The sequence below is a fragment of the Arachis ipaensis genome, chromosome B06 (assembly GCF_000816755.2).
Source record: "Arachis ipaensis cultivar K30076 chromosome B06, Araip1.1, whole genome shotgun sequence".
Lineage (NCBI taxonomy): Eukaryota > Viridiplantae > Streptophyta > Magnoliopsida > Fabales > Fabaceae > Arachis > Arachis ipaensis.
In genome coordinates this window covers 10,322,924-10,348,020 of record NC_029790.2, presented here as the reverse complement: position 1 = coordinate 10,348,020, position 25,097 = coordinate 10,322,924, and the positions used below count along the sequence as shown (strand labels likewise).

The 25,097-nt window shown below is 35.4% G+C and overlaps 2 protein-coding genes across 2 annotated transcripts; one reads left to right on the top strand and one right to left on the bottom strand.

Moving 5' to 3' along the window:
• On the top strand, positions 3,306–6,925 carry LOC107646563. Its single transcript, XM_016350742.2, has 6 exons — positions 3,306–3,418; positions 3,491–3,561; positions 3,737–3,774; positions 4,510–5,204; positions 5,318–6,597; positions 6,691–6,925. Exons 1-4 carry the CDS (start codon positions 3,327–3,329, stop codon positions 5,119–5,121), a joined length of 813 nt encoding a protein of 270 aa, XP_016206228.2. The 5' UTR covers positions 3,306–3,326; the 3' UTR covers positions 5,122–5,204; positions 5,318–6,597; positions 6,691–6,925.
• Positions 15,396–16,173, bottom strand: LOC107646565 (protein FAR1-RELATED SEQUENCE 5-like). The gene is made up of 2 exons (XM_016350744.1): positions 16,021–16,173; positions 15,396–15,842 (listed from the first exon to the last, which is right to left on the bottom strand). The coding sequence occupies exons 1-2, from the start codon at positions 16,171–16,173 to the stop codon at positions 15,396–15,398; spliced, it is 600 nt and encodes a 199-aa protein (XP_016206230.1).

Below are 25,097 nucleotides of genomic sequence, written 5' to 3'. Positions count from 1 at the left end.
CTAGTGATATTATCATTTAAACTTGTAATTTTTATATATAATATTGATTTTGACTGAATATATGATTTATTTAAAAATAAAATCTGTATGATTTATTTTGATTATAATACTAATAAGATTGTCAATAATTAGATTGAATTTATATTTAATATAGATTCACTTTAAAATGATATATAATAGCGACTCTCTTTTATCATTATTATGTATTTTTTCTAAAACACATAAAATCATAAGCTAATTATAATGGTAAAAACACGTAGAAATAATCAGACTGCTTCTGTTGAGGCAAGTTCTATTCCTAATATGAAGAACCATCAAGAATCAATAGAAATTTTGAACATGTACGTAATAATTATTATTTTTATTGTTCTTGTTTTATAAATTTGTTCTCAATATTCTTTTATTTTCTTTTAATAACGAGCCTTTTCATTCACTTCTTCAATTAAAAAAATATGAATTATATTGTAATATTAATTAATTTAGTTATATAAATTTATCTCAAAAGAAAACGGGAAAAAGATTTTTTGTCATTCATAAACCTATCCAAATCCTTGTTATTCTAATCAATCCCGTTTTTTGGCATTATTAACATGTTTCTCTTCTTGTTATTTAAATCTAGCATATAAGAATTTTTGGATTTGATTCATGTATGGCCCTTTGTTACCATCTCTCTTCTGTTGACTTACAGGAAAATTCTTTGATTTAAAAATATGTGTATGGTATTATTTTTTACTATAAAAAATATTAAAAAAAAGATGCCTAAAAATTATAAAATAAAAATATGAGCATACATGATATGATTATGTATTTTGGCAAAAAAAAAAGTAAAAAGGGTTTAGGATTTGGTCACTCACTCTTCGCCGTCGTGACTCACTCACTCTCACTTTATCACTGTTCTGCCTTCTGCGCCTTTGTCATCTGTCCTACACCACCGTTCTCTCTGCTGGTCGCCTGCGTCTCCTTCGTCTAATCGGCTTCACACATAGTTGCACATAATTTTACTATCTCCGTTGCTTCTCTTTATTGTCGCAAATTCGCTCTCTTTTCTGCCTTGCTGTCTTGCCGTAGTTCGTTGCGTTGTCACCGTTTATCGTGTCCTCAGCAATTTGTCCTACTATGCACACAGTCGCACACGTCCCTGGGTTTGTTCCAAAGTGGTGACAATGACATGTCTCTTATATCTAGACTCTGGTTACGGTGAATTTAGATTTGTAATTTGATGAATGATTTTTTATGTTCTACATTTGGGTGTTTATTGTGAATTTCAATTTGTCATTTGATTAATATCTCACTATTATCTTTATTTTTACATCCTTGTTAACTTTTTTTTAGCGTTACAGTGAACACGATCCATTGAAGGACAAAGTGACTTTGGATTCATTAGCCAATTCAATTGGTCAATTGATTTAACTAGTCCAATCTCTTGTTCAACATTTGGAAAATAATTCTAGCTCCCCCTCTAAGGTGTTTAAGGTCTTTGGTTCCAATTCTAATACTCTTACTCAACAAGGTAGTGCATCGAGTAATCCATTGTTGCTATGTTCTATTGAGAACGCAAAGACGGATTTGTCTACTACTAAAAAAAAGAAGAGACTCACTTGCTCCAATTAATGTTCTTGGACTAGAGCTACCTATTGTGAGTACTAAGTAATAAGTAGTTTAGTTTTTATTATTATTATTTCAATAGTAATAGGTTTTTTTATATTTAGTGGGTGTGACGTCGGGATTTTTGCCAGTAAAGAATGTCATAAAAACAGTTGCGTTGTAGATATAGTCTCTAAACCGACAAAAATCCCTTTCGTACAAACGTTTTGGTTGTCACAAGTAACAAACCCCTTTTTAAATTGATAACCGAGTATTAAACCTCGGGTTGTCTTCTCAAGGAATCGCAGGGAAGTATGTTCGTATTATTGGTTATGAGTTTGTAAATTGGGGTTTAGGAAGTAAGGTGGGAATATGTTATATGACAAGTAAAATAAAATAATAATAATAAAAATAAACTCTTGGCAAGGTATGAAGACTGGAGGTCCTATCCCAGTTATCCTTATCAATTGTAACGAGAATTGGATAGAAATCCTAAATCCTAATCCTAAGAGAGAGGAGAGAACCTCTCTCTCTAAAAACTACATCTACTCCTAAAATTGTGAATGGTGTGAGCCTCTTTATGAATGGATGCAGTCCCCCACTTTATAGCCTCTAATCTGTGTTTTCTGGGCCGCAAACTGGGTCAAAAACAGTCCAGAATTCGCTGGTTTCGAATTTTTGCCATGCTGGATTTTCGTCATTGCAATGCGGCCGCATGGATTACGCGGTCGCATCGCTTAGCGTCAGAGGAACTATAGCATATTATATATCAAATCGAAGCCCCGGACGTTAGCTTTCCAACGCAACTGGAACCGCGTCGTTTGGACCTCTGTAGATAAAGTTATAGCCGTTTGAGTGCAGAGAGGTCAGGCTGGACAGCTTAGCAATTTCTCCAACTTCTTGCATTCCTTCCACTTTTGCATGCTTTCTTTCCATCCTCCAAGCCATTCCTGCCTTATAATATCTGAAAACACTTAACACACATATCAAAGCATCTAATGGTAATAAAAGAAGATTAATATTAGCAATTATAAGTCCAAAGAAGCATGCTTTCAATCAAAGCACATAATTAGGAAGGTAAATGTAAAACCATGCAAATAGTATGAATAAGTGGGTAAAGAGTAGATAAAAACCACTCAATTGAGCACAAGATAAACCATGAAATAGTGGTTTATCAGGGTGCATGTATCTTTTAGACCAACAGCTTCGATGAGTTTGGACAATACTGAACTTGCAATTACAGCATACTTATATGGTTATCTATTGGTGGATAAGTAAGTAAACTTAATCAGCATATTGTTTTTTAACAGTGTTGTGGATTTGTTTAGCTGAGATGTATTCAGGAGTTTGATGCCAGGCAAGCCAATTGATTCTCTTGTGCTACAGAGTTAGGCCTGGCAGCATGGACCCTATCCGCGGGTACCCAACCCGGTCGAGTAGGGTTGCCAACCCGATCCACTGTGGAGCGGGTTGGCTTGCGGAGCGGATAGGGTGCGGGTTGATCCTCAACCCTACCCGCCCTACCCGCACCCTCCATAATATGTATTATATATGTTTAAAAATGTTACATATGGGAGTTGAACCAAGGACCTTAAGAATATGCAAAAGGCTCCTGGCCACTGAACTAAATTTATAAATATGTAAACTTTACTTATTAAATTTATCAAAACTTTACAAAAGAAGGAGAGATCAATTCAAAAGCAAGAGCAACCCTCAGTCAAACAAATAAACGGTGTCGTTGTATGTTTAGGGTTGAAATAAAGAAAAGAAGCAGCCTTCAGTCCTTCACTTTCTCCTCTTCGAACCATGGAAGCCTTCGCACACTAAGCCCTAACCCATTCGCCGAACAGCTTCGTCTTCATCTCACTCACCGTCTTCGTCTGCACTCTGGGTGTTCGTCTTCTTCGCCTGTCTTCTGCTCGCCGTCGTCCTCGTCTGTCCTCTGCTCGCGCCGTCGTCTTAGTTTGGTCGCCGAAGGTCAGCACTGCCTGCTCACTGCTCTCTGTTCTTTGTTTTTTTTTTATTTTTTTCATGCGCTCTGGTTCTGGGTTTCTGCTCACTGCTCTATTCTTCATTTTGTTGTGTTAGGATTTTTGTGTTTGTGCTACTTGTTATTGAACTGTGTTGTGATTTTGTGTTTGTGTTTGTACAGATTCATCTGGTGATTCTGCTCGCCGCCTCAGATCGAAGGTTAGTGCTTGCTCACTTGTTCTTCATTTTTTTTTTAATTTTGTTAATGCTTTGCTTGGTATTCTGCTGTGCTGCTATTTTGTGGGTGGGTTGTAATTATTTTGGATTCTTCATTCAGATCGAAAATTTTACTGAGATTAATATAAACGGTGCAACATGAATGATGGTTCAGCTTTAATTTATACTGTCATATATTTAAATGTGGCATTAAAAAATAGAATGACGTTGAATAAATACTTTTGTAGGCTTATTAGTTTGAAAATGGCAGCAGAGATCTGAAAATTAAAGAGATTATTCCATTAAGAAATAATTAATAAAGTTTGAAATGATATGACATGAATTGAGTAGCTTTGTGTAGTGATGTGTTGCTTTGTGTAGCTTACCATGTTGTTATGTGCTGCATCGTGCTTGTTTTTTCCTGTATGTTATCGCCGTTTATGTATCTGCATCTTCTTCACTTGATCTGAGTTGTACTAGTCCTTTTTATTATCATTTTTCTTGTGGATTAAATGGAAAAATGTTGACTGCAATTGAATTATAGAGGATTAATTAGGATACTTTGTAGTTGTGATTTTTATGTTGTAGACTTAGCTATTTTTCTAATGGAAGTTAAGTTGATATAGAAAGGAACTTTTTTTTTCTTTTTATTTTATTTTATATGTATGTGTGTGTAAATTGTATATCTGATTATCTGTACAAAGTGTATTTAAACATGTCACATATATATATTTGTAGGGAATTCACTTCGAAATGTCAAGTACCAATATGGATGTAGTGGCACAAGATGTGGCTGCAGAAGAACAACAACAAGAACCTCTGGTGGAAGCAACTGCTAATTTTGTTCCAGATGAGTCCGCTTCGATTGAAAATAGCAACAAATCGAGTGTGAAGAGTGTTTATTGGCAATACTTTACTCGATTTCAAGAGGAAAAAGATTGGAAGGCAAAATGTAACCATTGCAAATCTGTTCTTGGAGCCAATCCAAGAAATGGAACTACAAATTTGAAGAATCACGTGCTCTACTATTGTAAAAAGATCAAATTAGCAAACTCTAGGCAATCAACAATTGCTGATTCATTATCTAAACATGCAAGTGCTGTGGATACTTTTGTATTTGATCCATCTTATACAAGAAGGTGTATTGCCAAGGCCATATGTATGCATGAGTACCCTTTATCTTTTGTGGAACATGTTGGAATGAAGGCATCAATGCAACCAACTTTTAAGGTGCCTAGTCGAAACACAATTAAGAAGGACATTTTTGAAATGTATGAGTTGGAGAAGCTTAACATGACTAAGCTAATGGATGAAAATGATAGTCGAGTAGCAGTTACAACCGACATGTGAACTTCCAACCAAGAAAAAGGATACATGGTTGTCACGGCACACTACATTGATAGTTCACGGATTTTGCAAATGCGCATATTAAGGTAATCTTCTAAATTATACTTCTAGTAATTGATATGACTTTTAATATTTTTTTTACTTGAAATTAATTTACCTTCTAGATAATAATTGAAATATATTTTTGAATGCTTTTTAGTTTTACTTATGTTCCCGCTCCTCATACGAGTGAAGTGCTCTCGAATGCATTAATGAAAGTTTTGTTAGAGTGGAACATAGATAGAAAATTGTCAACTATTACATTGGATAATTGCTCTACTAATGATGCTATGGTTGATGAGTTGTTGGGGCGCTTAGATTCAAAATATTTGTTGTTAGGGAGTTCCATATTGCATATGCGTTGTTGTGCTCATATTTTGAACCTAATTGTGAAAGATGGTCTAAATTTGGTTAAGGAGAGTGTGGAAAAAATTCGTGGCAGTGTGGTGTATTAGACTTCAACCCCTAAAAGACATGAAATCTTTGTGAGTTGGTGTAATAAGTCAAATATTCAATTTACAAAAAAATTAGCTCTTGATTGTCCAACTAGATGGAACTCCACTTATGTGATGTTAGAGACTGCATGGTTGTATCGAAATGTGTTTCCTTGATTAAGACAAAAAGATCCTAATTACAAAAGTTTTCCAAGCAATGAGGAGTGGGACCTTGCTAAAGAAATTTGTGGTAAATTAGAGTTGTTTTATGATGTGACACAATTATTTTCTGGTACTCAAGTTCCAACAGCCAACATTTATTTTAACAAAGTATGTGATATAAATGTTGCCTTGAAAAAATGATCTGCATCTCCAAATCCACTGATTAGTAATATGGCATGTAGTATGAGGGTAAAATTTGATAAGTATTGGGAAGAAATTCATGGCATGATGGGTGTTGCTGTCATTCTAGATCCTAGGTATAAGTTTGTTAGGCTTGAGTATAAATTCTCAATATTATGTCAAAATCAAGATGAGTGCTTAAGTAAGATTGAGAGGATCAAACAGATATGCTATGACTTGCTTCATGAGTACCAACAAAATCCGTCTAATTCAAGTAATGTATTTGAGGATTCTACACAAGAGCTACAGATGAATGCAGAGCAAGATGATGATGATGCTTACCAGTTGTATATTAGACAAAAGAAGAGAGAAAATGCTTCATTTGTGAAGACTGAATTTGATTATTACATAGAGGAATATGTTCATCCTTTGAGTGCCGACTTTGATATTTTATCTTGGTGGAAAGTGAATGGAGCTAGATTTCCAACACTTCAAAAAATTGCGAGAGATATATTTGCTATCCCTGTATCTACAGTTGCTTCTGAGTCTTCTTTTAACACAAGTGGTCGAGTAATTGCTCCTCATCGTGGTAGTCTTCATGAAGATACTGTGGAAGCTCTTATGTGTAATCAAAACTGGTTGTGGGCAGCATATCGTCAAAGAGGTTATTTATGATTTAACTTTTCTATTTGTTTATGGTAATGTTAAATTTATATATAGATTGATTAATAAATAAATTATTATCTTTGATTTTTAGGTGGAAAACCTGATTATCAAACTGCAAATGATGATGATGATGCTGTATCTGAAGGCATAGACTAGTGACGGTGTTGTTGCAACAAATGGAATGCTCATGGAGACATGAAATTAAATAATTTTATTTATGTTTATGTTATTTACTTAGACAAAGACTTTTATGTGTAATTTAATATTTGATGGTTATATTGTGTATGAGATACTTGTGTTATTTGTGGGATAATTTATGTTGTTTGAATACTTGTGTTATTTGATGGTTATGTTATGTATGAGATACTTGTGTCATTATAATATTTCTTTTTGTCAACCCGCAGGTAGGGTAGGGTTGAGTTTTGGTTAAAAGCTCAACCCGCGAGTAGGGTTAGGGTTGGGTTCAAACCCTACCCTACCCTACCCGTTGCCACCCCTGCACAGAGTTGAAAAGAGAAAGTGGTTATTGGTTTGTACCTCCATCTTTTGCGGTAAGTATATAGGAGTGTATGTTAAAATAATACTGATATTTTTTATTTGTATTGTGCAAATAAACAAGTGACAAAATTAACGTAGGCGACAACGAAGACCAAGATGGATCCCAACTGCTTAGAGTATTATATCACCGATATTTATTTGGGGAAAGTTGACTGCTTAAAAAGAGTAAGGACTGTTGCATACATTATATAACATAACATAATGCATTTATTTTTAATATACATAAAAACTATAATAACTAACATGACTTTCTCTTGATTAGGTGTTTATCCCTGTATCTAAAACTACTGACGAAGGTTATGAACATTGGTACTTCGTAGTGATCAATCATGTTAAAAGACAAATCATTTTGCTAAATTCGTTTTCCATTGAGAAACAGTTCAAGCGAAAGAGAACAGCCTTGAAATTAGTAAATATATTTTCTGTTTTTTTTTCTTAATTATCTAGATATATGACTGAAAAAGCAAACTCTGACATACACATAAACAGGCCATTTTTTTAGACGAAATATTGGAAAATCATTCATTCTACGACTTTAAGAGCACTCTAAATCTGATTTCTTCACAATTTGAATTTTAAGAACCAGAAGGCCTTCCCACCCTCGAAGCTGGATCGTAAGATAATATAATTAGTAGTTATTGGTATGAAATTATGCAATTATATAGTATTCTCTAATATATTTTGCTCGATATGTAGGAGTGACGCAAGTGTGTGGTTTGCGAGTTAGATAATAGCTTATTTTGAAGATGATAATTGTAACATAAAGGTAATATTATACACTAATTTTTTTCCTCATTATTTCTTTGATATTTAGGTAGTTAAGCCTAATGTTTAAATGTTAATATTTTATTAGGTTGGATATAGGAATCGAATAAAAATTGCAGTCTCATTCTTGTCGAAGAGTCATAATATGATCGAGTATAGGGTAAAAAAATGCCTTTGAAAATCTTAGAAAGCTGAATGATAATTACCATCGTCATGATCATGAATTCCTACAAGATTAGATTTATAACATCCCATTATTTTGTTATTTTTGTTTTTATTGTTTTCTTGTGGGCATATATATAAACCTTCTAGTGACATACGCATTATATTTTGTTCATGTTTGTGTTCTTTTTTGTTTGTCGGATTACTTATTGTTTTGACTTAATTAGAGATATAATTATTATTCTCAAAAGTGGGTTTTCTTGGCCATCATTATTACTTCTGTGTTTTATGATCCTTTATGATTTTTCTTCTAGTGGTGCTCGTTATTATGCCATTTTGATATTAGGATTAATTTGATCATAATCAGCAGATTCAGAATAATACATATTAGTAAATAGTAGTTTCTTTGATATATGAGTTGCTTTTTAGGGAGTTAATTTACCCTATGCACTAGAATTTCGAAAAGCTTCATCAAGGGTACCTGACATGGAAATTGTGGTGCCAAACATTGTTTATACTTCATGTCTCATGTTATTCCTATTCCCCCTTTAAGTATTATTTTTTACAAATATGAAAATGCACAACTAGAAAAACTTTTCACTACATAACGAAGAATAGAAGAGGAACGTGCAGCGCATAATGCTACCAAGATGGTTTGTATCTTGATTGCTTAATTCTTTTGATTGTTATCTGAAGTTTTGCTTGCTAAACTACAGGAGTGCATGCTTTACACAATAACTTGTTTACACCCCCAAGTTGTTTCTATGCACTCACATGTGCAGACTCTTCTCTCCACTCTGTCCTCAAGATAGGTTTATTTCCTATACAATTTTCATTTAGATAATGTATTATACACTCTCATTTTCTGTTTAATCTTTTCTTTGATGCAGCCAAATTTACGGCATCTTGCTGTGTCAACACTAAGGAAATTAGTGGAGAAAGACCCAGTTGGTTCCCGCTTCTTAGTGGTGTTCTCAATATAAAGTATTAGCATACCATATTTTTGTATTGATAGCTAATTTTAATCATTACAGGTTTCCATTATTGTTGAGCAGATTGAAGATAAGTTGTTCTTTATGCTGGATGAAGAAACTAATTCTGAGTATGTATCTTTCTTACTCTTTACAACAAACTTGATCCCACTAAGCATTGTTAGTAACATGAATTAATCATCATTATTAGTATTTACAATTTCAGTTTCTCATAACATTTTCTAAGCTTTTCCACCTCTCTCTACCCTTTTTAACATAACTATGAGAATACCTAGCAATTTTTGCAATTGACTAGATATAACTAATATGCTTATAAGGTAGTACAAATAGTGCAACCATTTGGATCAAGAAAGAAGCAAGCAGTGTAACAAAGACTATAAGCTTTTGTCTTTTAATTATAATAACAAATATTCTTGTGTACCATGTGATATGTACTCAGGTGCCACATATCCCAAAGTTTCCGACATCTTCATGTTCTTGTGTTGCATTACAGAAGAGATAGCAATATAGCATGTCCAAAATCTGATAGCTAAACCGTAAAACTCAGTGTAGGAACATAAATAAGAAATTAACATGTATGATAAATTGTCATGTATTGTCTAACCTTAACATTAAAATTAGAATCAACAAGAAAATTTGAAGATTTTATATCCCTATGAACCACAGGGGGGTTGGAGTGTTCGTGAAGATATTCTAATGCTCTAACAAAGACAAATATGCATCAGTCATTAATCATTATGGTATACATACAAGACAAGAAATACTTTACTAGCAATTTTTGACAGAATAAGTGTGACAAAATCACCTAGCAACATCAATTGCAATTCTTAAACGGAGATACCAAGTTAAAGATGATCCACGATTAGGCCTTACAATTATGGTTAATATAAACAAACAATATAAGACATTTTAGTTCCCAACTATAGATACTTTTTATGTATTTCTTCTGAATCAACATGAATGAAATGAAATCAATGTACCATGCAATTGAGTTTCCAATGATCCATTCTCCACCAATTCATAAATAGGGAATCTTGATTCACCATGAATATAATAGCCCGTGAGTTTTATGATATTCTGATGCCGAATCTTGCTCAGCCAACTCACTTCATTCTGTAGTTTGATGTAACCATCAAAGGCAAATGAGTGCAGCAAACCTAGATATTAAATATTGATATGGATATCTTCTAATTTTTAATAGTAACCTCACATCAAATTTTCCAGTACACCTTTCAAAGAACAAACATAGACTAACCTAACAGAAAAGATGAATACCAGCACCATCTCTTGACAAGAATCTACAGCAGCAATATTCAACCAAATTACAGGCATCACCATATACAGATTCCGAGACAAGTGCCTAAAAAATTTTTTGAATTTTTTCCCAGTCAATCCATTCATCCTGAAATCTTATTTCCATTGTGTCAAATAATAATTTCTGTATATTAGCACAAAAGAAATTCCTCAACTAGGTCATAACTTAAATCATAGCTAGCACAAAAGATACTCATATATTTTCACATCTACTCAAATAATTTGAACACATCCATGAATGACCATAATAAATAGTCTCTTATGTCATGTCCATTTCTTTCAACGTCACAAAAGAATATGATTAGAAATTGAACTTGTAAAAGTATAAAAAAAATCTATAATTCAAGATCTTATACCATAAAAATATAAAAAATTTAAAATATAATATATAGATCCTATGGCTTTTTGTTATTGATGACATCATTCAAAAGTTCAACACATGCATTCCTATCACTGGGTCCACTAGAATACAGCGAGATATGGGAAAACTGAGGATATGATGTAATTCCGACAGTAGAAGGATAATGGTTGAAGTATGTCGTGCCATGTTAAACAGGATAAAAGGGAATGGGGAGGGCTCCACCACAAGGTTGATAAGGATGAACCATTGGATAATAATGATATTGTGGCAATCCTGGTTTCTTGGTTGTAGTTGCACCTATAACTTCCGACACTTCTATTCTTGGTGTGTTGGTCTTTTCTTTTAATGTTCCTTGGGTTAGAGTGATCTCTTCAGTCTGAACATAAATCAGAATTTTCAAACAATTACGATACAAAATTCAAAAAAGAAACTAGTAAGACAAGTAGAGTTAAGTAAGACTTTTTCAAAGTCTTGATCTCACTCTCCCTTATTTTCTGAGTTGCACTTATGCTATTGGATTAAATAATCTAAAGTCAAAATAAGACTATAATTTTCCTTCTTGAACACCCTAATATAAATGATTAGATATGCAAAATGTTACATTTTGTCCATTTTTTTTTTGCCATTTGCTCTAATCTTCGGTGTAGCTTTCAATTTAGATACAAACTTCTTGCTTTCACTACCTTTGAATTTTTTGTTACAGACAAAAGAAGAAATAATATAAGCACTACGAAAAAAAAAAGAAAACTTAATCAAAATATAGCATTTTTTAGTAGTTCTATAAAAGACACTAATATAACACCCTAAGTTAAAATCCTATCCTTGAAGGTCTTTGAATAAGGTGCCACACTCGGTAGAAAAAGAGAATGAACTTAATCGTTATGCAAGGAAGGAAGAAGTGTGCGTGAGTAGCACTAAAACGATGGAATTGAATAAATATGAAATAACAACTTTCCCATGAGTACGGTTCAAAATAAAATGCTTAGAGGAAATTATAACAAAAGAAAAAGAAACTAATACGTCCTAACTAATTTCGTCGAAGAGGCTCCCATACTTGTGTCCTATCCTACCCTTGATCAGGACCCTTCAGTTATTCACGAATCGAGGTACCAGTGGTTTTCCTCCAACACCTTTTTGCGCAGTGAAGATCCGGTTCCGTTGTGTGGGATGAACTAAGACTCGACGGGGTGCCGAAGTGGGGAAATAGGGTACGTATTCCACCTTTGGACTTTCGCAAGGGTTCAACTCCTCCTCTGGATCCTCATCCATAGTATCTTCCTCTTGTCCAGGGTTGTTGGATTCCTCTTCCTCCGTCTCGGAGTCTGATTCGAGATGCATCACCTAAGATGACCGTTTCTTGAATGCTGAAGCGTTCTTATCTAGGAAGGTTACGACGGGCAGCTGGGGTTCTCTTTCCACGAACTCTTGACCTAAGTAGATAGTTTGGAGCACGGTAGTAGTGGTCGTAACTACCCACGCGTGCTTCGAGGGGTCATATTTAGAGGTTACCTTTGGGGGGCACTGCGTCGTCTCTATCTGCTGTGCCATGTTCTTCTGGAGACAGTATGGAAAAATAAAAGGGATAAGAACTTAAAGTCTCAGTAGGAGTGCTATGCAACACCTCCATATCTATCTCCAGCCCACGTGCGGGATTTAAAAAAGATCGTATGATATGGCATGTAATATGAATATTTCTTTGTAAAGCATGTAGGCAAAAAGGAAAGCACATAGGAAAAATAGAAGAATAGTAACATCTGAAATGTTGACATATTCATAAATAAATCTTAAAAAAAGAACATCATTATGATCAAACTTTGCCTTATACTTTCTTCTTCCTTAACTTGTAGCTTTTATGAAGGGTATTGAGCTCAAACCGGTATAAAAGGTGGGAGTCCCCTTTCCTTACCGAATGTTCTTATCCCAAACGTTTTGGCAATTATCTTCCCTTACCAAAGGATCATCTCGAACGATCACCTTCCCTTACCGAAGGATCATATCGATATCTTGTATTTGGGGGTCACCTTCCCTTACCGAAGGATCATTCCCTCAGTTCAATTTACAATCAAGGTTATTTAGACATACACAAGAAAAGAGTTATATCAACAAAGATATCTTATTATATAAAATTGATGGGAGTCTCCTTCCCTTACCGAAGGATCATTCCCTCAGTTCAATTTACAATCAAGGTTATTTAGACATACACAAGAAAAGAGTTATATCAACAAAGATATCTTATTATATAAAATTGATGGGAGTCTCCTTCCCTTACCGAAGGTTCCCAAAAGTTTGCCGATCACCTTCCCTTACCGAAGGATCATCTCGATTATCTTGTCTTTGGGGGTCACCTTCCCTTACCGAAGGATCATTCTCTCAGTTTAATTTATAATTAGGGTTGTTTAGGCATACACAAGAAGAGATTCATGCAAGAATAGATCATGCAAGAGGAGGGACATATACCATGATAAAATGAGCATGTTGAATAAGATGTTATAAGAAAGTAGGTATTCTCAACCCTAGAGGGATATTAATAATATAATGTATAAAATATAATGTAAATGTACATTATATAAAAAACATAGGATATTTTAAATAATTGAATAAAGTAATTACAAGAGGGCATGTACTCTTAACTCAAAAAAATATTATTAATCCAATGGTATAAAAGTTCAAATAATTCCACATAATAAAATAGGGGATATCAATTAGATAAAACAATTATAAGGAAACATATACTCTTGACCCTAAGAAGATATTAATAATATAATGTATAAAATATAATCTAATTGCACATAGTAAGAATGGGGTATATCAAATACTTGAAAATATTATAAGAAAGCATGTACCTTTGACCTTCAATTAAAGGAGTAATAATAACATAATGATATAAGAGGTCATTTAGTTGCACATAATAACATATGGTATATTGAACAAGACATAAAAAAAGGTATGTACTCTCAACATTAAAAGAATAATAATATAATGGTATAAAAAGTCATGTAAATGCACATAAAATATGAGATATATATTAATGGATCAAGAGGGTATGAATGACATAATAGATAATCATGATCAATGTGGATAAAAGATGAGTAAAGGATAATTAATGTCATAAGACACATGAAAGATGGTAGCCATGCATGGATGGAAGGAAATAAAATATATCATACTACATGCCAACATAAAAGTAAGAAAATCATAATTCCCTACTCTTTTCCTAACGCTTCTTTGAGCTTGCCTCTTGTGTTTGCACCCCTATTTATATACATTTGGGGATAGAGTGGTTGGGATAATTTTAAATTCAAATGGAGGGTGGTTACTAGATTCCTATCCATAAATTCAAAATTCTAAGCCCATCTCCTAACTGATTTTCAAATTTCGAATTTAATTTTGTTTCTAGAAGGGATGAAGGGAGGGTATTACAACTAAAATAATAGATAAGCATAAAGTAACTAATAAAAAAAGCATTATATTAATACTGCTAGTTCATCTTCTTTATTTGAGTATTCAACGGGTGAGTCCTCGTTGACGAGTACTAGACATGTCCTAATGAAATGCCTTCTTGACTTACAATGTGAACATCTTCGCCTCTTTTGGCCTTTCGAAACTTTTCTTAGAACACCTTTTGATTTCACAACAGCTAGATCACTTATTAGCGTTGACGTGGGGGAAAGTCTCGCTTGCGCATCACTTTTTTTTCTACCTTTGAAATTAGCTTAAGTAACTCACTTGAGATTTCTCTATAGTCGGATGAATTTTTTGAAGAAATATCATAAAGCTTCTAACAAATTGATGCTATTGCACTGCATCTAAGTGTGTGCACTATATCATCAGCGGAGTCTTGCTCTCCAATTGAGCATATAAAATTACTCTTTGCATCTCTTGTCCATCTTTTCAAGATAAGAGATGAAGGTATGCATTTGCGTTGTGATGCTTCAAGACCCCAAAGATGTGGGAGCACGGTAATCCACGAGTCTCAAATCGCCTGCACTCACACACAAACAGATCTTTGTCTTTATTGTAAAATACTTTAAATAGCCATTGCTGATTAAAATACTCACTCGTGTTGTACTCAATAATATCTCCACTGTTTGGGCATTCAGTCACATTTAAAGCACCTGCTGCTTCTATCTCATCTTTTACAAGTTTGAAAATATTTCTAGTATAAACTTCAGCAGCTTGTTTCTCAAAACTTTTCAAGCACGTAGTCAAAACAGGAAACTTAAAAGGTATCAAAGTCAGCAGTAAGATGGTTGTTTCGGTAATGCCTTAGTACTTCACTGAATTTATGCATGAATTCAAGGAGACTGGTTTTACTGTCAACATAGTTCTTCAATAATGAATGAATTCCCTCAAACTGTGATGTAGTTCTTTTGCGGCTAAAGAAGTGCTCCCTCAAATATGTGATAGCCCACTTCATTTTGTCATTATAAATGCCCTGGACCCATTCATTCTCAACAAGTCCATATTTTGATATGATCTCGCTCCATCTCTGTTCAAATATTTCTGCAGTAAACTATCCATACAATAATACATTAAAGTCATCCCAAAAATGTTTATTTTTTATATTCTGTACCGCATTACGATAGAGATGCCATGCACAAAGGCGGTGTGGTATACCAGAAAATACTTCTAAGATGGCATCTCTCATAGCGGGTCCCTGTTTGTCATAACGCCTCCAAATAGTTTGTCTGACATGATTTCCAAAAATTTCTTCAGTGCCCACTTGAAAGTTTTTGACCTTTCATCCGAAAGCAAGGCGCATCCAAAGATAGTTGTTTGACCATGGTGGTTGGTCCCTGAAAATATGACTAAGGGCTTGTTGTAGACATTTTTCTTGTAAGTGGTGTCAAAAGCCAGTACATCGCCAAAACATTCGCAATCAACAACGATTGCTCTATCAACCCACACCAAATTATCTAACTTACCATCTTTTAAGGTGAACTTTCCTAGAAATAATGGGTCATTGTCTGCTTTGGACAACAGATAAGCCAACGCAGCAAAAGCATCATCGTCTTTCACTTGGCCACGCCTAGTCTTACTAATGTGGTTATGTAGGTCTTTGCTGGTAAAACCAACTTTATCATATCCACCCTTTTGGAAAATCATGTAACTCATTATGTGATAGGTTTTAACACCACATGCTCACAAGTTGCCTGCTTGTGTTTTATCGGTGTCATTAAGCTCACGATTGCAGCAATAAGATGTCTGTACTTAGGTGGACACAGTTGATGATTGTATTCACTCTCAAAGACACTGACTTTTCACTTACCCGTCCTATAGTGACGAATGAAACGAATCCTAGCCTTGCAATTGACACGAGTAATTGCCCTATGCTCCCCTTGCCGATTGTCCCTTTTAAGGTGCTTCCAATGTCTTTCTCTTGCTTTATTACAAACCAATTATCTTGTATTAATGTTGCCATTGGCATCTACCGTCTTTAAGTCTTTTCGGGACAAAAATCTGTATCACAAAAAACTGTATCACTTGGCATATGTTGCCATGTGGAGTATTTGCATTCGTTACGGAGAGGGGTAAAATTTAAGAGGCCCCATGTAAGTCAACCAACAAAAGAGAAAGTTTTTCTAAACTTTCACTATATATGTGCAGAGGTTACAATTAATGGACTGAATTTTCTATATAATTTTCACAAAGAAGAAAAAATACAGTAATGATTAATGAATAAGTTTATCATCTATCCACACTATAGATTCCAACTAAGCAGAATTAGCATTGATTCCACCACCTTCCTCTTTTTAAGAAACAAATCAAAATACCAATAGAGACAACACTGCCAGTCCAAACAACTTGCCTCCAAAAGAATATGCATACAGCTCAAAAACCTCGTACCAACTAAACTCCAAACTCCTATTTTCAAATTTTACACATCTATTCCTGCTATACTTTCCTCCTTTCTATGACTATCAGTGCCTAGTGCTAATTCAAGCTTCATTGTTCCCGTTCTTGTCACCTGCAAACCTCTTCATGACTAGTGTGTCTAGAGCCTCTAGCACTACTCGGCTTGACTCAGATTCAATAGATGAATAGGCTTCATTTGACAATAACATAGGCACATTTTTCAAAATTACTGTAGCAATTGCAATTTTTTATTTCTGTCCTGGAGTTAAGTTAGCACTTCTCATCCCAACATGTGTGTCGTAACCATGAGGAAAACTACTAATGAAATTATGAGCATTAGCTATTCTTGCGACCTCTTTCACCTCAGCTTCACTGGCATTGTGCCTGGCATATAGGATGTTTCCCTTAAGGTGGTTGAGAAAATAATAGGTTTCTATTGAACCAGACCAAGGTGGCTCCTCAACCATCTCAAATTATATAATTTTAAATCCCTCTCGTCTTAAAAAAATTTGTCCAACAACTGGATCATAAAACTAAAAAAATTATAACATCAATTTCAAAACTTCAGTAAATGTAATCTCATAAGTTCCCCAGCAGACGCATACTAATAATAGAAATATGTATCTATGTACATATATACCATAATAAAAATATAGACAACCAGAATATTTTATCACCAATAGAAGTAATTAAATGATTAGACATGAAACTTGGCAAACGACCAAAGTTGAAATCCATAAACAATGCATAAATAAGTAGTACAATCATAAGTAAAGGTAGTATGCTGATTTGTGAATGTAGAATGTTCCAATTTTACTAAAATGAATGCACGATTGTTAAGAAATTTTATGTAAATTGATAATCCTACTTTACTCATGATTTATAGCAATATTTAGATCATCAACAAGGTAAATTAATTTATTAGTAATTCAACATCATCTTAAAATACAAGGAGAAGAGAAATCTGGAAAAGACAGAATAGGGAAAGCGATGATGTAGGAACTCACCAACGGTCTACTGTGACTCAGTGACGGCGAGGACCCGAAACCAGAAGACGAAGAGGAGCCCTGGGAAGGCCGGGAGACGTTGAAACGCCGGCAACGAGTGCGAAGGAGACAAGATTCGAGTGAGACCAAGAGAAACTCTAGTGGGCTAGTGGTAGTGAGAGAGAAAATAGAGTTTGAGTCGGAAAATTGAGAGTGAGAGAGACGTTCTATAGATATTATAATTCACATGTTATTTTATTATTTGTCTACAATGTTTATTGTATCGATACGTATAAATTTATTATCGTATCAAAACAAACACCTAATCAAATAATCTGTCTCAAAACTACTTAAGTTAAGTTCCTAACTAAGAATACGAAAAAAAAACTTAATTGAGTGGAGTTTTCTTTTCTTTTCTTTTTGCGGACTATAAAAAAAAGATTATGTGAAAAAAAGATAGTTTTAAAGTTTTCAATAATATTAAATACATTAGTATATTAACAGACAGTTAGTGAGATTAGACAAGACGGTAAATATCTTACATTCTAGTTAAAAAGTCTTTGGTTCAAAACTTCAAATTCTATAAATAACAAAATGTATTATACGTAAGTATATAATGAAAGATATTTTAAAATAAAAAATTATACAATAGTCAACTAGATTTTTGCCTTCTAATTTTAGGGAAGGATAAGTTCCTCCTTTTCTCTACAAATTTATATAAAATATAAAAAAATCATATGAAAAATAACATTATAAAAAATAAAGTAAACACCCAACCCGATTCCTGTCCATTTCAATTTAGGACAAGGCGATCCCTCACCAAAAAAGTAACCCACACCGGTTCCTGTTCGTGCATAAAATAACTCATCGCGCCCCCTCCCTTATATGCCCCATTCATAGTTGACGGAAAAGTCTGATGTGGCACTTACCGGCGCTGATCAAGCTGTTAGCCCAGAGTTAACTTCCAACGTGGATGAGAGGAATGGACAGGGGTCAATTTGTCCCCCTGTCCTATTAAAAAACGACGCCATTTCTAACTTAAGAAGAAGCAAACATTAACTTCATCTTCTGGTTCCTCAACAACCTCTACACAAACTATTCATATTCCAAATAATAACGAAACCCTAGGGGACCATGGTTGGAAGTGGAGACCATTGCTCATCCTCCAACATGCGAGCTGGCGATAATTGGAGTTATAGCATGAACTCTAATGAGAGTATTGTAGGTAGAAGGAAGAAGAGATGGGTGTCCCCAAAATGCTATTGCGGCTGTGATGCTATTCTGCTCATGTCTGCGAACAAAAATAATCCGGATAGGTTATTCTTACATTGCCCTAAATTCAAGGTATGTTAATGGAAAATTTTGTGTTGATTGTATTCGATTCTATACTTACTTCAAGGTATGTTCATGGTTTTAACCTTTTTGAATTTGTCTAAATGTAGACTGCAGAAGGTCGTTGCTCATTTTTTGTATGGCTAGATGATTATGTTTCTTCCTTTAATGAGCATGTTTCGAAGACAATATCAAAGGGGGTATTGCCGCAGAACCAACATCGATTTGAAGGCCTAAGTGATGCGGTGGATGACAAAGTGGAAGAGCTAGAAATTAGGTTGATTGGATTAGAAAATCAATTGGGAAAGAGCAAAAAAAAAATGGGTGAAAGTAGATGCTTGGGGTTAGGTTGTAGTATTTTTGCATTTTTGATTAGGGTTATGGTTGCCTGTTTATTTAGGACAAGTATGTATGCAACCTAATGAATAATTTTAGTGTATCCAAGAATTGTGTGGCAAGATGAAATTGTATATGTAAACATTGTGGAAATTATATGAAAATGAATTATTATTATGACTGTTTAAAATTTGTTATCTGAACTTAATGCAAATTAGTGCAACAAATATTTGTGCTTGTAACATGGATTGAAGTAAATCTTGTAAAGCATAACAATTCATACCATTATATTCATAATGTCAAGAAACATGTAATTCATATGTTTACAGTCATAATATCATTGCAGAGGCAACATGGCCCTAAATAAAAGTTACACACTTGTGAATACCAAAATACCAAGAGAACAGTAAGATATTTGTTGGAATAATTGTATCCTTCAAACTAAAGTGTCAAAATAACAAAATAAAAGTAACACATTTCTAAATCCCTATTAGCACAGTCACCCCTGCTTAGGAGGCCTGAGTCCTGGTGGCCTGTAGCCGGGTGTTGGCACAAATTTCAAAAGTTTTGATGCAGTAATCGAATTTGCAGCTGCCATCGTCTCTTCAGAGATTGCATCATGACTGATTTCTGGAGTAGTCTTCCCAGCTATTGAGTCATTTGCTTGGAGCTGTGAGGTATGAGGCATCGGGTTTGGTGTTTGGAAAGGTTGAGATTTGAACCATAAGGTTGGTCCTGGTGCTGGTTTGGGTGGAGGCACGAAACATGGAGCTGGAGGCCTAATAATCTGGTGCTTCTCCCTAAATGGTGTAGGGTTGTCATTGGAGTTTTCTCCTATAGCCTGTAACAAGGTAGGTTTAACAGTTATATGAATGAAAACTTTAAGGGATTGAGAAGTAATAATTTCTTGCATGAAACAGGTTTTGTTAGTTTAAAAAACAGGAAAAAAATGACATTCTCAGATGGTGGTGTAGATTGTGATACTAAGATTTCTTCTCTTTGATTTTGGGTCGATGCGCCAATTGTGATTGGCTTTTTGGGTAGTTTCTTCTTAGCTTTTCTCGCCTTGCTCTATGACAAAAATCAATATATTATAGAAAGCTAGCAACAAAATCAGTGTAACACATAAACCTAAACCATAGACTCACCACAGAATCTGAGGTTGGCCCTACTGTTGTGACATTTGCATTGAGACCAGAGGTCTTTTCATGACATTCTTGAACCTAATCATTGACAAAAATAAAAACACACAGCTCAAATATCATCTAAATGTAATCAGTACATAACACAGCCATTGTACCTCAATTCTTAAACATAGAGTAAAGAAGTTATTGTTTAGGATAACTCAATTCTGAAAACTAACACATTGTACCTGATCAGTGCTTATTGCTGGATCAGTGTTTGTTGTTGGATCAGTGCCTGTTGCTGGACCAGTTGATGAATTCTGAGTTGAGGTCTTCTTCTGTGCTCATCTCTCCTTTTTAGTCATAGGCTTCCAGTTGGGATCTTGTACTGCATTTGGGCATGTCTTGTAGTAATGGCCTTTTTGGCCACACTTGGAGCAAGTAACAACGAATGTCTCCTTTGCCTTGGTGGTGCTCATCTCTCTCTCAACTGGATCGGCTCTTCTCTTCAACTTAGGTCTATGAGCAGCTCTCTTAATAATGGGAGGCAGTGGCCTTGGTGCATTGGTAGGTGTCTAATACTCTTCATTGTTGATTGGCTTAATACAATGTGAATAAGTTGCTCTGATGGCTTCTATAGTTAGCCACTTATGGACAAAATTCTCAGCCTTAAGACCTATTTTAGCTATTGCTGCAACTGCATGTCTACAGAACATTTCTATGGACAATAACGAAGTGATGCATAATTAGAAAAACACAATGGACAGACAGTGATAAACCAAAAATTATAACAACTAAATATTAATCCAATAACTATAAGACCAGAATTACCAGTCAACTGCCAGACATTACATGTGCACGTCCTCTTGTGAAGATTAACTCCCACTTTATGGTTTTGGGAATGAACCTCAAAGAGGACTCTTTTCGAATCACTAGCCCATATAGCTCTCCATTTATGACTCTTAGGCTTGATAAATTGATCCAACTTCTTATGTTGGACTGTGCAAGCGGTCCAATGTGAGACTCCAACTTCTTCTTGTGCATTACCATCTTTCTCATTATGTAGCACCGCAGCCCTTCACATATCGTTAGAATAGGCTTTTCCCTATGCTCCACAATCTTTGCATTCCATACTTCGCACATATTATTAGTTATGTTGTCCACTTTCGGCCCATGACTAAAGTACGCCTTACATCATACAGCCGGCTCAAATTTTTGCATATACTCCCATGCTGGTGCACTTACTCGCTTTAACTTCTCCATCGCAGCAGCTAATTCAGTGTGTGTGGTGCACCTTGCACATTCTCAAACCAATTGCTTCGTCTCTTCATCTTTGAAGTGCTTGATAAAATTCTTCCAAATATGTAGTACACAATTCCTGTGATGAGCTCTCAGAAATATCTCCTTCAAGGCCAATGCCAAGCCCTGTATCAGTCCAAGGACATGATATCAGAAAATTCTTATTAGCAATGATCCACACTTAAAATGCTAAGACTCAAATTAAAGTAACTCTTGGCAATATTATAGAGAGAGATATCTATCTATATGTTTATATATATTCCAAAATAATCAACTAATTTTTATTAGAGAAATCAAATTTGTTAAATACAATATCTAATCAGGGAGCTGCAATACAACATATTTAATCATGAACTCATGATGAATGAAATAGACTCTTAGCTAACATAAGAATTAATTCATCAACTAATAAACTGATAAATAAAAAAGTTTTATCTCAGTGGAACATATTAACTAACCAAAGCAGAGTGCAGAATTATATATAATTATGATCAAATTCATAGCACAGTAGTACAAGTCTATGATACAAAACAGAGTAATTCATACATAAGTCTTCAATACAAGTAGCTGATTAAATTTATATGCATCCAAAAATAAGTTACAGTAAATGACATCAAACAAGTTAACTTAGCAGGGTTTAGAGTTGACCTTTTGTTGATCGGAAATAAAATTCAGTCCTAACTCAATGCAATCCCCTAGATCCTGCTTCAGTATTGACAAAAACCAGCCCCAGGTGTCTTTACATTCGTTCGGAACCACAGCATACGCAATGACAAAAAAGTGGTTGTTGGCATCTTGCCCCACTGCAGATAAAAGTTGTCTACCATAGTAACCTTTGAGGAAGCACCCGTCCAACCCGATTAGAGGCCTGCACCCATCTTTAAAACCCCTTTTACATGCATCCAAACTTATATACAACTTGTCGAACAGTGGCAGTGACTCTAGCTGAGGTATGACATCAATCATAGCTGTACTCCCTGGATTACTCCTGTGTAGTTCCATCAGATAGTCGCAGAGCTTTCCATACTGAGCTTGTTCGTTGCCTATAACTATCTCTCTGGCAACCTTCAGTCCCCTGCTTATCATTTTCTCACTAAGATGTACATTGTACTCCTCAATCATATACTCCCTGGCCTGTTTAGGCTTTAACTCAGGCTGAGTCAGTAGCCTCTTCACAACTTTGATGTTACCCATTCTTTGTTAGCTAGATTACTGCCAAAATCTCTAGCACAGTTATGCGCATTAACCAATGTCTTCACCTGATAACACCCCCCAGCACTGTTCCAAGAGGTCAGAATCAACCAAGGACAGTTTTCTTCTGCACATGCAGCCCTCACCCTCTTCTTTTCATTCTTTAGATACATCACATCCTTCCCTTCATACACAAAGTAGTCCTTTAGTGCATTCTTAAAAATTTTCATTGTGATGAAAGTTTGCCCCACCTTAAATTCAACTTTCCCATATTCGGTCTCCTCATTGAAAGCATCAAATGCAGTCCTGTTTTCATCATCATCAGACACTGGGCTGTTAAATACTTCACTCTCATATTCATAAGGCTTGTCATAATCTGAGTCTAACTCTTCCCCAACAATATCAGAATTTGATGCCATTGTATTCCCGACCACTCCATGTCTAGCCTCCACACTACCCCCTGCTTTAGGCCCATCAACTACTGTACTTTCTGCCCTAGTTTTTCCATCCCTTAGAATATGTGTCCTCCTCCTACTTGAATACCTCTTGGAAGCCCGTTTCTTAGCTGTCTTTGGAGAATAACTTGGACCACCTTTACTTGGTCCAGGCTTATCCCTATTTTTTGGGCGACCCTTGCTTAATTTTCTATTTGGGCCAGACTTCACCTCACCATCTGGTCCATCCTTCACCTCACCAGCTGGACCACACTTCACCTCCCCAGCTGAACCCTGACTAGCTCTCTTCCTTGGTGACACCATTTTCTTCTTCTTTTTCTTCAATCTCTCCTTCCTTTTCTGTTCCTCACTATCGTCACTGCTATGAGTATCTTCATATTCTGGAGGAGGTGGCTTATATGGCTCGTCTTCAATTGTTTCATACCCATCACTTGAGGAAGATGAGTCACTCATAATAACCTCCTCCAGTTTGCATCTCCTCATCCACAACTTCTGGCACACTAATCGGGTGATCAAAGTAGATGTAAATCTCATTTGTCCCCTTGTTTTTAATCTTGTTATTCCTCATGTCATTTATCTCAGTATCACCCCTCATTACATGTAAGCCAGATTCTAAGTCAGGTGCCATGCTATCAAACCAAAGCATGGTCTTGTACTCTGTGTAACCCAACTCCTTCAGTAACGTTTCAAAATCAAAGAAGTTCACCAAATCAATGTCTAAAGGTGGCCACTTCTTGACTTTTCCATCAACATATTCTAATTTGCCTTGTGCATTCCTCTTAAAATTTCCTCCATGATGGAAAATAGGAACTACTTCAAACTCATCCATCTGAAAATTATTTTTAATAATCAAAATCCAATTCATGACATTTTATCTCACTGTACCAATCATCTAAACTACTGACAAGCAACATTAATTATTTAACAAATTAACTAAAAAACTTCAAAATCCATTCACGTCCACAACATTTTTAAAAACCCACAACCAGGCAACTCATTTCAACCTACTGAACAATGCAACACCAACATGCAATTTATGAACAGAGATTAGATAGTGCTAATGTTTTAGATGTCCAAATTCGTTACTAACCTGAATGGTGACACAAGCTGCCTCCACTGCACGACGTTAGTGACTCCGTCAAGTGCGGAATTAGAGGAGTCTTCCGAGTCCTTCCTGGCAGCCTTGTCAGCACCAATACTTGCTACTTCCACCACTCACTGTCCTTTCGCGCGAAGAAGGTGGAGGGGTTTTGGTTATTCTGTAAATATGAGTTAGGGCTTCGGGGGTTATGAGAGTGAGAATGACGTTTGCTTCTTCTTAAGTTAGAAACGGCATCGTTTTTGAATGGGACAGGGGGACAAATCGACCCCTGTCCATTCCCACTCATCCACGTTGGAAGTTAACTCTGCGCTAACTGCCAGATCAGCGCCGGTAAGTGCCACATCAGACTTTTCCGTCAACTATGGACAGGGGATACAAGGGAGGGGGCGCGATGAATTATTTTATGCATAGACAGAGACAGGCATGGGTTGCTTTTTTGGTGAGGGATCACCTTGTCCTAAATTGAAATGGACAGGACCGGGTTGGGTGTTTACTCTAAAAAATAAAAGCAACATTATTGTTTTTATTTTGTTGGAGCCCAAAACTGCGACCCATATTGTAACGTTACCTGGGCCAAGACCTTGAATAATAATATAATATATTTTCGTTGGCGACCCAATCTCCAATAACATTTGGGCCCCACATTAAACTTCTCTTCCCCAAAA

What these genes read in the sequence shown, in the direction of transcription:
- LOC107646565 (XM_016350744.1), bottom strand. Translation starts at nt 16,173, where the DNA reads ATGGCAACATTAATACAAGATAATTGGTTTGTAATAAAGCAAGAGAAA. An exon ending in CATTCGTCACTATAGGACGG is followed by an intron (nt 15,843 to 16,020) that starts GTAAGTGAAAAG and finishes ATTTTCCAAAAG; the next exon opens with GGTGGATATGATAAAGTTGG.
- LOC107646563 (XM_016350742.2), top strand. Translation starts at nt 3,327, where the DNA reads ATGTTTAGGGTTGAAATAAAGAAAAGAAGCAGCCTTCAGTCCTTCACT. An exon ending in TCTTAGTTTGGTCGCCGAAG is followed by an intron (nt 3,562 to 3,736) that starts GTCAGCACTGCC and finishes GTGTTTGTACAG; the next exon opens with ATTCATCTGGTGATTCTGCT. An exon ending in CTCGCCGCCTCAGATCGAAG is followed by an intron (nt 3,775 to 4,509) that starts GTTAGTGCTTGC and finishes ATATATTTGTAG; the next exon opens with GGAATTCACTTCGAAATGTC.